At 42.2% G+C, this 16,855-nt stretch overlaps 1 protein-coding gene across 5 annotated transcripts in view; it reads right to left on the bottom strand.

Annotated features, from left to right (window-relative positions):
• cdkal1 (CDK5 regulatory subunit associated protein 1-like 1) overlaps positions 1-16,855 on the bottom strand; it is a 947,238-nt gene that overhangs the window by 450,486 nt on the left and 479,897 nt on the right. For all 5 annotated transcript variants that reach the window (XM_078539307.1, XM_078539304.1, XM_078539306.1 and 2 more), the window contains one exon: positions 7,521-7,687. In XM_078539307.1, coding sequence (XP_078395433.1) covers positions 7,521-7,687 — 167 coding nt within the window. The remainder of the gene's footprint in view (positions 1-7,520; positions 7,688-16,855) is intronic.

The raw sequence follows: 16,855 nt of genomic DNA, 5'->3' as shown, positions 1-16,855 counted from the left end.
TGTTCTTTCACAGAGTGACTCATAGATGCTCAGAGCACAGGAGGAAGTCATTTGGCCCATCGTGTTCACGCCAATCAACAAAGATCTGACAACACTAATCCCATTTTCCATGGTTGGCCCATAGTCCTGGAGGCTATGGCAACGCAAGTGAATATAAATACTTCTTAAATGTTAGGAGAGTTTCTGACTCAGCCACCCTTTCAGGCAGAGAGTTCCAGACTCCACCACCCTCTGGGTGAAAACTTTCTGCTCAACTCCCCTCTTAGCCTTCTACCTCTTACTTTAAATCTATGTCCCCTGGTTATTGGCCCCTCTATTAATGGAAAAAGTGCCTTCCTATCTACGCCCCTCATAATCTTATACACCTCTATCAGGTTCCCTCTCAACCTCCGTTGCTCCAAGGAAAACAACCCCGGTCTATCCAATCTTTCCTTGTAGCTCAGACCCTCCAGACCAGACAACATTTGGTAAATCTCCTCTGCACCCTCTCCAGTTCAGTAACATCCTTCCTATAATGTGGTGATCAGAACTGCATGCAGTGCTCCAGTTGTGGCCTAAACAGCGTCTAATACCAGTTCCAGCATAGCCTCCCTGCTCTTGTATTCTATGCCTCAGCTAATAAAGGCAAGTATCCCATATGCCTTCTTAACCACCTTATCTACCTGCCTTGCTACCTTCAGAGATCTGAGGATATGCACACCAAGGTCCCTTTGATCTTCAGTACTTTCCAGGGTCCTACCCATCATAGTGTAATCACTTGCCTTCTTAGCACTCCCCAAATGCATTACCTCACACTTTTCCGGTTAAATTCCATTTGCCACTACTCTGCCCACCTGACCAGTCCATTAATATCCTCCTGCAGTTTACGGCTTCCTCCTCACTATTTACCACCCTACCAATTTTTGTGTCATCCGCGAACTTCTTGATTGTACCCACCCTTGCTCATACCGACATCACGCTGACTCTTGTTCCGCTATCAACACATACTGCTTTGTTGCCTTATGCCACTATCAGCACATTTTTTAATCTTCACCTCTACCATTAAAAGTCCCTTTGTCTCATGTCCATGGCATCTTTGTCAATTTCTCCTTAGCCCCCACCTATCGCTAACCTTCTATCTTGCTTCAAGCTAAATACTGTGGATGCTGGAAATCGAAAACAAGAACAGAAAATGCTGGAAAAACTCAGCAGGTCTGACAGCATCTGTGGAGAGGAAAACAGAGTTAACGTTTCAAGTCGATATGACTTTTCTTCAGAGCTAAAGGGAAGTAAAAACATGATGACATTTGTACTGTTTAAGGGGGATGGAGCAGGTGAAGCTGGGAAGCAGGCCAACGATAGGTGGGGCAAAGGAGTGATTGGCAAAGATGTCATGAAGAAAAGGACAAAGAGGGTGTTAATGGTAGTGGTAACTGCTAAAGGAGGTGCTGATAGTGATATTAAGGTAAGAAAGCAGAATTTGATAATCGCAGGACAAGGATAAGCATTCTGAAAAGAACAACATGAACAAGTAGGGGTGGGGGAGGGGACAGCAGTAGAGAAAGAAGATTGAAAATAGATAAAAGGTGGGGATAAAACAATGAATAAATGAATAAAAATGAAAATAGATAACAATAAAGTGGATTAAAAAAATAAAAAAGATTGAAAAAGGAGCATTTTACTCCCTTTTTTCAATATTCATTTTTATTTTTAATTTCAATCCACTTATTTTTATTTTTATGTATTCTCATTTTTATTCATTGTTTTATCCCCACCTTTTATCCTATTTTCGATCTTTTATCCCCACCACCGTCCCCTCCCTCCACCCCACCCCCACAAGGGCCTTCTGTTACTTGTTCAGTACTGGCATACTGACCTCTACATCGCAGAGGCTGAGCGCCAACTCGCAGACACTTCCTCCTACCTCCTCCTGGACCATGACCCCGCCACTGAACATCAAGCCATTGTTTTCAGGACTGTCAATGACCTCATCTCCTCTGGAGATCTTCTCTCCACAGTTTCCAACCTCAGTCTCCCAGCCTCAACCTCCTACCCAAAATCAACAAACAGAACTGTCCCGGCAGACCGATCGTGTCAGCCTGTTCCTGCCCCATGGAACTCATTTCTTGCTATCTTGACTTCATTCTCTCTCCCCTTGTCCAGTCTCTTCTCACCTACATCTATGGTTCCTCTGATGCCCTACATCATATCAACAATTTCCAGTTCCCTGGCCCCACAACTGCCTCCTCTTCGCCATGGACGTCCAAGCCCTCTGCAGCTCCATCCCCCACCGGGATGGTCCAACGGATCTCCGCTTCTTCCTTGAACAGAGGCCTGAACAATCCCCATCCACCACTACGTCTGGCTGAACTTGTTCTCTCACTGAACAATTTCTCCTTAAACTCGTCTCACTTCATCCAAATAAAAGGTGTGGCCATGGGTACCCGCATGGGCCCCAGTTATGCCTGTCACTTTGTGGGGTATATGGAACATTCCCTGTTCCAGTCCTGCTCAGGCCCCCTCCCACAACTCTATCTCCGGTACATCGATGACTGTTTCGGTGCCGCTTCATGCTCTCGCCTGGGCCTGGAAAAATTTATTAACTTTGCTTCCAATTTCCACCCCTCCATCATTTTCACATGGTCCATCTCTGACACTTCCCTTCTCTTCCTTGGCCTCTGTGTCTCAATTTCTGGTGATAGACTATCCACCAATATTCATTACAAGCCCACCGACTCCCACAGCTATCTCGGCTACAGCTCCTCACACCCTGCTTCCTGTAAGGACTCCATCCCATTCTCCCAGCTCCATCGCCTCCGTTGCATTTGTCCCGATGATGCCACTTTCAAAAGAAGTTCTTCCGATATGTCTTCCTTCTTCCTTAAGCGAGGTTTTTCACCCACAGTGGTTGACAGGGCCCTCAGCCGTGTCTGGCCCATCTCCTGTGCATCCGCCCTCACAGCTTCCTCTCCCTCCCAGAACCATGATAGGGTCCCCCTTGTCCTCACTTATCGCCCCACCAGCCTCCGCATTCAAAGGATCATCCTCCACTATTTCCGACAACTCCAGCATGATGCCACCACCAAACACATCTTCCCTTCACCCCTCCCTGTCGGCATTCAGTAGGGACCATTCCCTCCGGGGCACCCTGGTCCATCACCCTTCTACACCTCGACCTCCTCCCACAGCACCTTCCCATGCAACCGCAGAAGGTGCAACACCTGCCCCTTTACTTCCCTCCTCCGCACCGTCCAAGGGCCCAAACACTCCTTTCAAATGAAGCAGCACTTCACTTGCACTTCCCTCAATTTAGTCTACTGCATTCGCTGCTCCCAATGCGGTCTCCTCTACATTGGAGAGACCAAACGCAGGCTGGGTGACCGCTTTGCGGAACACCTTCGGTCTGTCCGCAAGTATGACCCAGACCTTCCTATCGCTTGCCATTTCAACACACTGCCCTGCTCTCATGCCCACACGTCCGTCCTTGGCCTGCTGCAGTGTTCCAGTGAAGCTCAACGCAAACTGGAGGAACAGCACCTCATCTTCCGATTAGGCACTTTACAGCCTTCTGGACTCAACATAGAGTTCAACAACTTCATATCATGACCTCGCTCCTCCATCCCCACTCCCTTTTTGATCACGTTTTTTCTAACAATTATTATATTTTTTGTATATATATATTTTTCTTTCCCCACCTATTTCTATTATTATTTTTATAATTTATTTCCATCCATTGTTTTATCTCCACCTTTTAGCCTATTTCGATCCCTTACCCCCACCCCACCCCCACCCACCCCCACTGGGGCCATCTGTCACTTGCTCATCCTGCTTTCTACCCTTAATGTCACCATTAGCACATCCTTTAGCTAATATCACTACTGTCAACACCCCTTTGTCCTTTTGTTTATGGCATCTTTGGCAATCTCTCCTTTGCCTCCACCTATCACTGGCCCTCTATTCAGCTCCACCTGTCCCATCCCCCTTAAACAGCTTACATTTCACCACATTTCTTATTCCTATTTAGTTTTGATTAAGAGTCATATGGACTCGAAATGTTAAATCTGTCTTCCTTTCCACAATTGCTGCGAGGCCTGCTGAGTTTTTCCAGCAATTTTTAACTTTGCTTCAGATTTCCAGCATCCATAGTATTTTGCTTTTTTGTTACTTGTTCATGTTGTTCTTTTTTTCAATTCATTCATGAGATGTGGGTGCCGCTGGCTAGGCCAGCATTATTGCCCATCCCTAATTGCCCTTGTTCAGAAGGCATTTAAGAGTCAACCACATTGCTGTGGGTCTGGAGTCACATGCAGGCCAGACCTGGCAAGGACAGCAGATTTCCTTCTCTAAAGGACAGTAGTGAACCAGATGGGTTTTTACAACAATCGACAATGGTTTCATGGTCATTAGGCTTTTAATTTTAGATATTTATTGAACTCAAATTCCACTATCTGCAATGGCGGGATTCGAACCCGGGTCCCCAGAGCATTATGCTGGGTTTCTGGATTACTAGTCCAGTGACAATACCACTATGCCATCACCTCCCAACTCTTTTCAGAGTGCTTACCCTTGTCCTGCGATTATCACATTCTGCTTTCTTACCTTAATGCCACTATCAGCGCCTCCTTTAGCACTTACCACTACCATTAACACTCCCTTTGTCCTTTTGTTCATGACATCTTGGTTAATCTCTCCTTTGCCCTCACCTATCGCTGGCCTTCTATCCAGCTTCACCTGCTCCACCCCCCCTTAAACGGTATAAACTTCACCACATTTTTACTTCTCTTTGGCTCTGAAGAAGAGTCATAAGTCATAAGAGTCTGTTTTTCTCTCCACAGATGCTGTTAGGCCTGCTGAGTTTTTCCAGCATTTTCTGTTTTTGTTTCTATCTTGCTTCACATGTTCCACCCCTCTTAGACAGTATAAGTTCCATCACATTTCTATTTCTCTCTAGCACTGAAGAGGAGTCATAGACTCGAAATGTTTCTCTCTCCACAGATGTTGCCAGACCTGCCGAGTTTTTCCAGCATTTTCTGTTTTTGTTGTGAATAGAATAGGCCTTGACCACTTACCAGATGCTCACCAAACAGCTAGCTTATTCCCCTGTAGTAGAGCAAGAACCAGTTCCTACAGGGTGAGAAAGTTAGAAAAAGCAAAGGAGCATCTCCCTCCCCTCCCCACTGAACTCCCTCAGCTCACCAAACTTTCACACTCCGTTGAGATCGCACACACAGTCAACACCAGTAAATAGGTTAGCAAAGTGAACATGGTTTTCATTGGTCCCTACCAATTATTAACAGAACTCCTCAGAGCATAGATTTCAAGATTTAAGTGTCAGTTATCTTTGACTGAAAACGACTAACAAAGATCAGGTTGCAACCTTCTTTTGCATGTGATTACTAAGTATTAATGGGCTTTTATAAAGGGCACAGGGATGGGGTATGGTGGTGGTTGGAAAATATAAGTTGTTTTCAAAAGCTATCTGTCAAAGTACTCCTCTGTTTAGTTGTTGGTTTGTGGAAACTGGGGCTACATAAACTGATGAGGATTTTATTGGCAGTCTGAGTTAAGAATTTTCTGCATTTTAGGAAATATTTTATGTGGAGACTAGAAAAACTAAGTGCACTTTATCTTGCACTTGTACTTTAAGTGCAAATATGCCTAAATTTTTGAGAGAGCCACATATAAAGTTTAAATTCATGTTTTCACTAATTTTCCTACATCTCCACTCACTTGCCTAACAGATTCTCACGATCTGTTTAGGATTAATTCACTAATGAGGTAACAGTGCCAAGCGTAATCTTTTCTAAATCTCCAACCAAAACAATTTCAAGGAAGAAATATTTGCACATGTGGAAATGCATGGATTTTGAGAAGTGGGTTGCCTGTTTCCGAGGAGCACATATCTCCTAAGGCCACAGTTTGGCGCCCCTTGGATAAGAAATCCTTTGGCTCCCATGTCCACTCTGAGGATAGATTATTTAGCAATCTGTTTTCTCCTATTCAGCCGAACACCAAGGAATCATCGAAGAGAAAGTCTGAACACTTGAATGAAACCTTTGTATGAGAAAATGGCGTGCCTCATTAATGTGACAAAACAGGCTTTCATGAAATCTGAACAATTGTTTAAAAATTGCGCCTCAGAATAAAACACCACCAATTTGAACTGTAAAACGTCAATTTTTCGACAGAAATTAGCAAGTGTACATTTAAGGGGTGTAAGCCATAGAAACAGACTCACAACTGGACTTACGAACAAAACTTTCAGCTAGGATGCCATGTTTCTCAAAAAAGCAGCATTACTGATTTTATCTATCACAGTGGAACCTAACACGTACTCCCTTGAACATTTACCAAATTAATCTGAAAGTTTTAGAAAACATTTTCTCACAGAGGATAGGAGGAATGTGACATTGTTCATCATGAAACATTGTTTATGCAGAGTCCATGAATTATTTTAAAAGGAAATTACTTTGGAAAGAGTAATATATGGTCTGTCAACTGGCAGGAGAGTGCAAGTAGACAAGATGGGTTTAGTGGAGGAAACATCAGTGCATGCAATCATGGGCCAGGCCCATTTCTGTGCTGTAACATATAATTTGAAGAGTAAAATGCATTTTGAGCAATTTTCAAAATGTCAACACGAAACTCAGATAATAATATATATATTCTTTTGGTTTCTAATGTGAAAACAAAAATGGAGAATTGTGATTTAAGTTCACACCAGTATTTTGCTTAAAAGCACTTACATAAATACAAATTCTTTCTTACAGTGGCAACTGGAGGACAATACACTAGTATTTTTGCTTTCCATGAAGAACAGAAAATCAATGCACAAACAACGGCACTGACCTCACTACATGTAGTAATGGAAAATAATTAGCCTCAATTTTTCTTTAAATGCTCCTTGAAAAGGAAATTTGCAGCCTTTGCTGGGTGGGTTAAATTTAATCAAATTGAAAACAGTGTTCATGGCCTCTGCTAATAGGAATGTTCGCACAGGTTCAAATCTGCTTCCTGTAAATCAGCAGCGTGAAAGAAAGATGACAAGTCTGTGAAAACAGAAGGGTTCAGTTACTGAACTCAGGAAAGGCCAACCCTGAAATAGTTCATTCATACAGAGGACATGCTAGAAGAGACCATCAGAAAGAAACTCAACTAGGAATTAGGTGCAACCTCTGGGGGAGAAAAAGGTTATAAAGGTTATAAAATGTAATCAAGAAGCCTTCTGTTAGACACCTTCCACAAATAAAACAATGGAGGTTGTCGCTTGTACAAAAATGAGAACCATTTAATCTGTCAGACTGCTGGCTCCAGGCAATGAGTTTATCAGCCTGCTGCTACTTTTTATAGCTTGTGGACGCGTTCGACACCAGTGCTGTACATGACAATATACTCCACCATGGAAAAACTACACCACTCAATCTCAACTTGAGACACAATGCTGAGTATAGTGCTTTATTACACAAATAAAACAATGCATTTGATTTGTTGTAGGCCAAGTTAAATGGTACTCTAAGGATATCAGCAACATCTTTCCTTACCTCTAGATGTTCTAAAATATATGGAGGGTTGGTCATACCAAGCCTCAGCATTGCTCCCTCAGGAATCACTTGCACCAGTTTCCAAAGCAGTGTTGGAAGGTCTGTCCCGATGTCCCTTCCATAAGCCCCTGTGTCTTCACTAGTCAGCCATATTTCACAAACGCCTTCTGTTTGAGGGAAAAAATTAGAAAATTTAAAATCTTCGATATTCATGCTGTCTATGTTGATCTACAAAGTGCAGAGTTCAGTGCCTATACAGCTCCAGTTAATATGTCGCAACCCTTTCAATGTTCTTTTTTGATATCTATCACCGGGGTACAGGACACACTGAGATGCATCGCCAATTTGTGTGGCCTTGAGCAGTTTAACTGAAGGTTCTAAGTGATTCACAGCACTGGACCAAACTATTAAATCATTCAGCTGTTTTTTAGAATGTCAATTTGATATGATTTCTTTTTAAAAAGGCATATATATTACTTATAGTAACAAACATTACTTGGAGTATTTTTTAAACTTTAGGATGATTTTTAAAATATAACCTAAACATAAGTCTTCTTTGCAACAAAACACACTTAAAAAACACTCAAAAGAACCCATTCTCTCATGTTATCTTGTTCACAGCAAAATAGCTCTGGTTATTTGTACTTGTTGACTTTGAAGTTCCTATAGCTAAAAAAGTAACTGCTCACAAATTATTGCTGTAACTAGATTTACATTAAACTTAGTGAATTTCCAAACAGAAATTGTTACATTGTCTTACCATTAGCATTAACCAACAAACCTAACTATGTAGTTGAAAACTTCATCAACAACAACTTATTATTCAACAGTTCACAACTGGTGCAAACACCAGCAGAATCTTTTTTGACAAACATCATTATTTTATCATCTGAACAGTGAACCATTTTCACCTTTATTTGGGTGGGGATCATGATGGAAAATTACCCTTGTGTTGTTAGGTGTTCTGTAAGAGAGGACTGTGAACAGAATGGAAACTGCACTCCTGTGGGAAACAACACTGAATCCTTAAGGTGACGAGGTGGGGATTGTAAGCCCCCTGTCGAGCTGAGGCTTTAAATTAGTTCATACGAAGAGGAAACAGCTGTAACAGTAAATTATCAACAGGCAAGAGCTCTTCAACTTCCATGAGACTATCAGGAGAAGAATTAATTGCTTAATATAGCATTAGAATAAATAGCATTAAGCTTCAGTAAACACGTCAGAACGATTAAGGATGTACTTCACCAGAAGTGAAAAATAAAGATTATATCATCAGATGTTGAACGACAACCTAACAAATGAATTGGATGAAATTGACAAAGATAAAAACGTTTTCATAACTGTCTTTTTACAAAATATTGCATGTGGATATTGCAATTGGGAAGTTATATAATATGAAGGAGCACAAACAGGCAAATATAATTTTCAGCACTAAAAGGAATTTTGTCCTTGAGTTTGAAAAAACCACTGACTTTACTCCTTTCATCCTGTTTCTATTATTTAGAACAATGTATATGTGTTTAAACAATGAAATCAGGTAACTGGAGGCAGGGCCCAACAGTGCTAGGGAGTTGCACACCAATAGAAACACAAGTCATTCATCAAGGTGTTTCAGCAATCCATCATTTCATCTGTGGTATAATAGTACAACTCCCTCACACCACTGGAATCCATGATCCTCTAAGCTAAAAGCAGTCAGATGTCAAGAATTCAAATATGAAACAGGGAGAAGATCTATGAATCAAAAAGAGGTGACACTTGGGAAAAGATAGTTAAAAAAAAAAATCAGGATTAAAATCTAAAATAGTCACATGGAAGCACACAGGTAATCAACACATCACCTTAGCACCAACATAGTGGCCTGTATTTTGTGGTCAGCGACAAAAACATGACACTAGTCATTCATTACACCAAGCTTGCCCACCAATTTTCTGTGGACTCTCACGCTAAAGGTTTCTATGATTATAGGGCCTACAGCAATTTGGAACCTGTGTGAACAGGACAAAACTATGCATTTCCTTAACTAATCAGATCAATCAGAATGAAGAATCCTTACTGAGACATGCAGAGTCTGAACCAGAGATCTTAAGTTTGAATAGTTAATTCAATGTGAAATCAAGTGCAAAAAACAAAATAGAGAGGGGGAAACGTGGGATTAAGAAAGAGAGAGAGAGAGAGAGAGAGACACAAGAGACAGAAAGAAAATTTTTTAAAATACATTCTCTCATTTATATCATTAAAATCTGTAGGAATGAGATTCCACACTTGTAAAAGCTCATTTCTAAGGTCAAAGATGCCATGTGGTAGTAATTAAGAGTTATCAGGCTTTTAAAACAATTTCACTGGAATGGGCAACATTTTCTGGTGCCTTTAGTATGTATCAATCACCATTACTGCAACTTCATGCCCTTCCAAGTGTTTTAATGGCAAAATACTGGCATAGCGCACCTTCTGGAAGAGGAAGGCAACTCGAACAGCAACTTATTGGTTTCCATGTTTAGCTGCACATTTATAGTCCACAGAAATTAAAAGAATGGCTTGCATTTGTATAACGTTTTTCAGGACCACTGGACATCTCAAAGTGCTTTATAGCTAACAAAATACTTTTGAAGCGTGGACACTGCTATAATGTAGAAATTGCACCAGCCAATATATGTACAACAAATTCCCACAAACATCAATGACCAAACAATCTTTTTTATGATGTTGCATGAGGAATAAATATTGGCCAGCACACCATGAATATCTCTCCTGCTCCTCTCTGAAATAGTGCCATGGGATCTTTTACATCCGCCCATATCTCATCTGAAAGATGGCCCCTCTGACAGTGCAATGCACCATCAGTATTGCGCTGCAGCTTCAGCCTTGACTTCTGTGCCCAAATCCTGGCGTGGGACTTGAACCTGGAACCTTGTGACTCAGAGGCGAGAATGCCACTAATTGAGCCAGGGCTGGCTCTGATAGATTAGCTGATTTCTACTTTATTAAGTCTAAGCACTAACGCCTCTGTATTATTTCTACTGTAAAATGTGGCCTATTAATTATGTAAACATATGCTACCTAGACTGGGAACAGGATGCAGGAGAAATGGCCAAAGCCTCCACACACACAGCATACATTCAAGTGAGGAAGCTACACTTGCAGGAAGCATAGGTTGAAGATAAGGTCACAATTGCAAGTCCTGATTCTCTGGCACATGCTCCCTGTAAATGTTATATTTTGTTGGGAATGTGGAACTATCCATGAAGATCCAATGAAGGGAGATGATGCATCTCAATATATCACAATTGTCTGCATTTAATTGCAATTGGAGCATAGAATAAAATTCAAAATTTACATGAAATAAGAGCAAAAAATTTTGGAAAAATTCAGCAGCTCTGGCAGCATCTGTGGAGAAAGAAACAGTTAATGTTTCGAGCCTACACGACTCTTCTTCAGAGCTAAAGAGAAGTAGCAATGTGATGAATTTTACACTGTTTAATAGGGGGTCAACCAGGTGGAGCAAGGTATAAGGTCAGGGGTAGGTGGGAGCAAAGGAGAGTTTGACAAAGATGCCATGGACAAAAGACAAAGAGAGTGTTAATGGTAGTGGTAAAGACTAGGCACTTCCCAACCTTCCAGACTTAAGATTGAGTTCAACAACTTTAGACCACAAACTCTCTCCTCCATCTTTACCCCTTTTTTAATCAAATTGTTTTTTTTTAATTTAAATTTTCATTTTTCTTTTTTAATCTATTTTTATTTATTTATTCATTTTTTAAAATCATTTTCCCTAACGGCCCCACATGGCCATCTGACACTGGTTTCTATGTTGTACTATCACAGGGCACTGACCTTTGTACTGCTATCAACACATTCTGGTCATAACTTTATGCCACTATCAGTCTTTATCTTTAGTCTTTATCACTACCGTTAACACTCCCTTTGACAAAGATGTCATGGACACAAGACAACCTGTCCTTAGCTCCCACCTATCCCTGACCTTCTGTCTCGCTCCACCTGCTGTACCCCCTCGTAAACAGTATAAAATCCATCACATTCCTACTTCTCTTTAGCTCTGAAGAGTCATACAAACTCTAAACATTAACTCTGTTTCTCTCTCCACAGATGCTGCCAGACCTGCTGAGTTTTTCCATCATTTTTTCTTTTTATTTCATATTTACAACATCTGCAGTATTTTGCTTTCATCAAAATAACATGCCTTGCTGTAAAATCGAATAGGTTGTCAAATGGGCAAAAAAACATTAAATAAAAAATAAAAAGGTGCAAGTAAAATAATTATCAAAATAAATGCAGATGGAAATGATCCCTTTTCTCAATAGACTTTTTACATTCAATTTTTTTTCTTCCTTTTCGGAAGGGAAGGCTTCACGGACAAGATTCAGGGCAGCATGTGAGAATTGAATTGTGACCACCAGAAAGGTACACAACCATGGAATCATCATTGCTCAACGCGATGCCATACACAAACATAAACATTACAATATAGTTTCACTGACTAGCCACCAGAAGCAGCCACTCATGCCAATTTGTAATCCTCACATGGCTCAAAGCTGATGGAACCAATTGCCGCACGTTGCTGACACCCAGGCTGAAATCAAATAACTCAACAGAAAATAGGGATCAAAGCTGGGTCCCCACGAGTTGGTCCACTTAACTAGACATCATGGCTATCAAGAATTCTTCGCAATGAAAGAGCAAGTCATTAAAAATGGCTTGTAACTTTTCATTAATCTTGTAGCTGAAGATAAAGCTAAAGGATTTAAAAAACAAGTTAGGCGCTTTGAGCAAATACTTTGTTGCAGTGTGTGTAGAATGCGGAGCACTAAGATTTATAGCGCTATATATTCTCTGGGATAGAATTTAAAGAAACAAGTGATCCCAGTGACTGAAGGAATATATCTTTTTCAACTAAAAATGCTCAAAAAGATACATAATGGATTTATATTTCTAATTGCCTACCAGTTTCTTTCACAAGGCGGGTAGCTTTGTATTACAAATTAGTGGCTGCATTGTTTGTGAAAGGTAAAAGTCTTCATGGAATAAAGTTCACCACCTCCCATCTGTGTCTTTTATGTCAGAATAGAAAACCTTCAAAGGTCACAAACACTATTTAGAGTGGAAATTAAATGAATACCCAGGGATTATAATACAACATTTAATAAAATTAGTATGGCCCAGAACTCAGTTTCTCGCATGGTTGTTTTCACTTGGTCTTGCTCAGAAATTTACCATGTTAGCAATGTACAGTTCTAGACTGTAAATCACTAATGTCCTTTAGGGACGGGAATCTGTCGTCCTTACCTGGTCTGGCTGACATGTGACTCCAGACCCACAGCACTGTGGTTGACTCTTAAATACCCTTTGAAATGGCCTAGCAGGCCACTCAATTCTATCAAACCGCTACAAAGTCACAAAAAAGGAATGAAACCGTGGACCACCCAGCATCGATCTAGGCACCTGAAACGACGAAGGCAATAACAGCCCTGTTGACCCTGAAAAGTCCTCCTTAGTAACATCTGGGGACTACTGCCAAAATTGGGAAAGCTGTCTCACAGACCAGTCAAGCAACAGCCTGACATAGTCATCCTCACAGAATCATGTCTTACAGATAATGTCCCAGACACCACCATCACCATTCCTGGGTATGTCCAGTTCCACCAGCAGGACAGGCCCAGCAAAGGTGGCGGCACATTGGTATACAGTTGGGAGGGAGTTGCCCTGGGAGATCTCAGCATTGACTCTGGACCCATGAAGTCTCATAGCATCAGGTCAAACATGGGCAAGGAAGCCTCCTGCTGATTGCCACATACCGCCCTCCCTCAGCTGATGAATCAGTGCTCCTCCATGTTGAACACCAATTGGAGGAAGTACTGAGGGTGACAAGGGCGTAGAATGTACTCTGGGTGGGGGACTTCAATGTCCATCACCAAGAGTGGCTCAGTAGCACCACCACTGACCGAGATGGCCGAGTCCTAAATGACAAGAGATACTAGACTGGGTCTGCGGCAGGTGAAGAGGGAACCAACAAGAGGGAAAAACATACTTGATGTCATCCTCACCAACCTGTCTGCCACAGATGCTTCTGTCCATGACAGTATCGGTAGGAGTGACCACCTGCATAGTCATTGTGGAGACAAAGTCCTGCCTTCACATTGAGGATACCCTTCATCGTATCGTGTGGCACTACCACTGTGCTAAATGGGATAGATTTCGAACAGATCTAGCAACTCAAGACTGGGCATCCATGAGGCGCTGTGGGCCATCAACAGCGGGAGAATTGTACTCAAACACAATCTGTAACCTCATGGCCCGGCATATCCCCCACTTTACCATTACCATCAAGCGAGGGGATCAACCCTGGTTCAATGAAGAGTGCAGGAGGACATGCCAGGAGCAGCACCAGGCATACCTAAAAATGAGGTATCAACCTGGTGAAGTTATATCACAGGATTACTGGTGTGCCAAACAGCATAAGCAGCAAATGATAGACACAGCTAAGCAACCCAAAAACCAACAGACCAGATTTAAGCACTGCAGTCCTGCCACATCCAGTCGTGAAGGGTGGTGGACAATTAAACAACTCACAGAGGAGGGGGGTCCACAAATATCCCCATCCTCAATGATGGAGCAGCCCAGCACATCAGTGCAAAAATAAGGCTGAAGCATTTACTGCAATCTTCAGCCAGAGGGGCCATGTGGATGACACATCTCGGCCTCTTCCAGAGGTCCCCAGCATCACAAATGCCAGTCTTCAGGCAATTCGATTCACTCCATGTGATATCAAGAAACAGCTAAAGGCACTGGATAGTGCAAAGGCTATGGGTCCTGACAATATTCCGACAGCAGTACTGAAGATTTGTGCTCCAGAACGTGCCGCGCCCCTTGCCAGTACAGCTACAACACTGGCATCTACCTGGCTATGTAGAAAATTGCCCAGGCATGTCCTGTACACAAAAAGCAGGACAAATCCAACCTGGCCAATTACTGCCCCATCAGTTTACTCGCGATCATCAGTAAGGTAATGGAAGGGGTCATCAATAGTGCTATCAAGCGGCACTTGCTTAGCAATACCATGCTTACTGACGCCCAGTTTGGGTTCCATCAGGGCCACTCAGCTCCTGACCTCATTACAGCTTTGGTTCAAACATGCACAAAAGAGCTGAACTCCCGAGGTGAGGTGAGAGTGACTGCCCTTGACATCAAGGCTGCATTTGACCAAGTGTGGCATCAAGGAGCCCAAGCAAAACTGGAGTCAATGGAAATCAGGGGTAAAACTCTCCGCTGGTTGGAGTCATACCTAGCGCAAAGGAAGATGGTTGTGATTGTTGGGGGTCAGTCATCTCAGCTCAAGGTCATTACTGCAGGAGTTCCTCAGGATAGTGTTCTCGGCCCAACCATCTTCAGCTGCTTCATCAATGACCTTCCTTCCATCATAAGGTCAGAATTAGAGATGTTCGCTGATGATCGCACAATGTTCAGCACCATTCACGACTCCTCAGATACTGAAGCAGTCCATGTGCAAATGCAACAAGACCCGGACAATATCCAGGCTTGGGCTGACAAGTGGCAAGCAACATCCGTGCCTCACAAGTGTCAGGCAATGACCATCACCAACAACAGAGAATCCAACCATCGCCCCATGATTTTCAATGGCATTACCATCACTGAATCCCCCACTATCAACATCCTGGGGGTTACCATTGACCAGAAACTGAACTGGGCTTGCTATATAAATACTCTGGTTACAAGAGCAGGTCAGAAGCTAGAAATCGTGTGACAAGTAACTCACCTCCTGACTTCCCAAAGCCTGTCCACCATCTACAAGGCACAAGTCTTGCCTTGATGAGTGCAGCTCCCACTACACTCAAGAAGCTTGACACCATCCAGCACAAAGCTTGATTGGCACCATTTCCACAAACATTCATTCTCTCCACCACTGATGCACAGCAGCAGCAGTGTGTACCATCTACAAGATGCGCAAGGCTCCTTAGACAGCACCTTCCAAACCCACAACCACTACCATCTAGAAGAACAAGGGCAGCAGATAGATGGGAATACCACCACCTAGAAGTTCCCCTCCAAGCCACACACCATCCTGATTTGGAAGTATATCGCCATTCCTTCACTGTTGCTGGGTCAAAATCCTGGAGCTCCCTCCCTAATAGCACTGTGGATGTACCTACACCATATGGACTGCAGCAGTTCAAGAAGGCAGCTCACCTCCACCTTCTCAAGGGTAATTAGGGATGGGTAATAAATGCTGGCCCAGTCAGTAAAGCCCACATCCCATGAATAAAAAAAAACTGCGGAAAAGATGTAATCCACTAATTATGTCAGCAATGGTGCAATCATGGTTTTACTGGACATGATCAAACCATGATACATCAGTTACAGTACAGAACTGCTGTCATGGCACAAATTAATATCCACAGATATAATTACTGAAGCTCCAATTCCAGGTAAAGTTGCTGAAGTGATTATAGGCATTAACTGGCCAATAAGTAGAATATCTTAGATACAATCTAACCCCTGAAACACGTTATATTTTTTTCCAATGGAAAAGCACGTTAAAGACATTGGGCTCTATCACAATAAGTGGCTAATTATGATTGTTTTTGTGGGCACATCTCAATTAATCTTTTCTGCAAACTTGATAACCTTAACTAGCAAACAGCTAACACTGCATAGTTGTGATCAACACAAGGGAGAAGTAGAATAAATGATTAATCAAAATAAAGCAGATCTCTTTGAACAAAGGCATATGAGTCTGGAGATCAAAATGTGACTTTTATCAGAGCACTGGCATTGACACATGAGAAAAATTATAGCTTTCATTCTACATAAACAGGTATTGGATTTGCTGAATAGTATTGATGCTTGCTGTTAGACTGCTGATGACAAATGATGTTTTAAAATTCAAGAAAGGCTTTGAACAAAACATATGGGTGCCTCAGATGGTCAAACGTCAATTCTTTCCTGTCATGCTAACTTCCTAAGGTGAATTGTCAGAGTCTGCTGCAAAACTGACAAGAGTTCAGTTTCTGGCCCAGACCTACCAACTCCTCCTACCACAAACACCTCCCCCTTCTCCTTGCATTATATCAATAAGTTGTGACCTCTCTAGATTGGCCAATATATTTTCAATGCGGCCATTTCAAACTTCTTCCCACTGCCTCCAGAAGTTTTCAAAACCTTCCGTCGAGGGACTGTCTAAGTGAAACGTTGCTCCAAGCCACTTTCAGCCTAAAGCACAATTGATCTAATAGCTACTGACCTTGCTGTAGCATGCATAATACATTTATTACTCTGCAAACTAACCTGAGTGAGGCCAT

This window comes from Cetorhinus maximus, chromosome 3, assembly GCF_964194155.1.
Source record: "Cetorhinus maximus chromosome 3, sCetMax3.hap1.1, whole genome shotgun sequence".
Taxonomy (NCBI): domain Eukaryota; kingdom Metazoa; phylum Chordata; class Chondrichthyes; order Lamniformes; family Cetorhinidae; genus Cetorhinus; species Cetorhinus maximus.
This window is presented reverse-complemented; position numbering and strand designations above follow the sequence as displayed.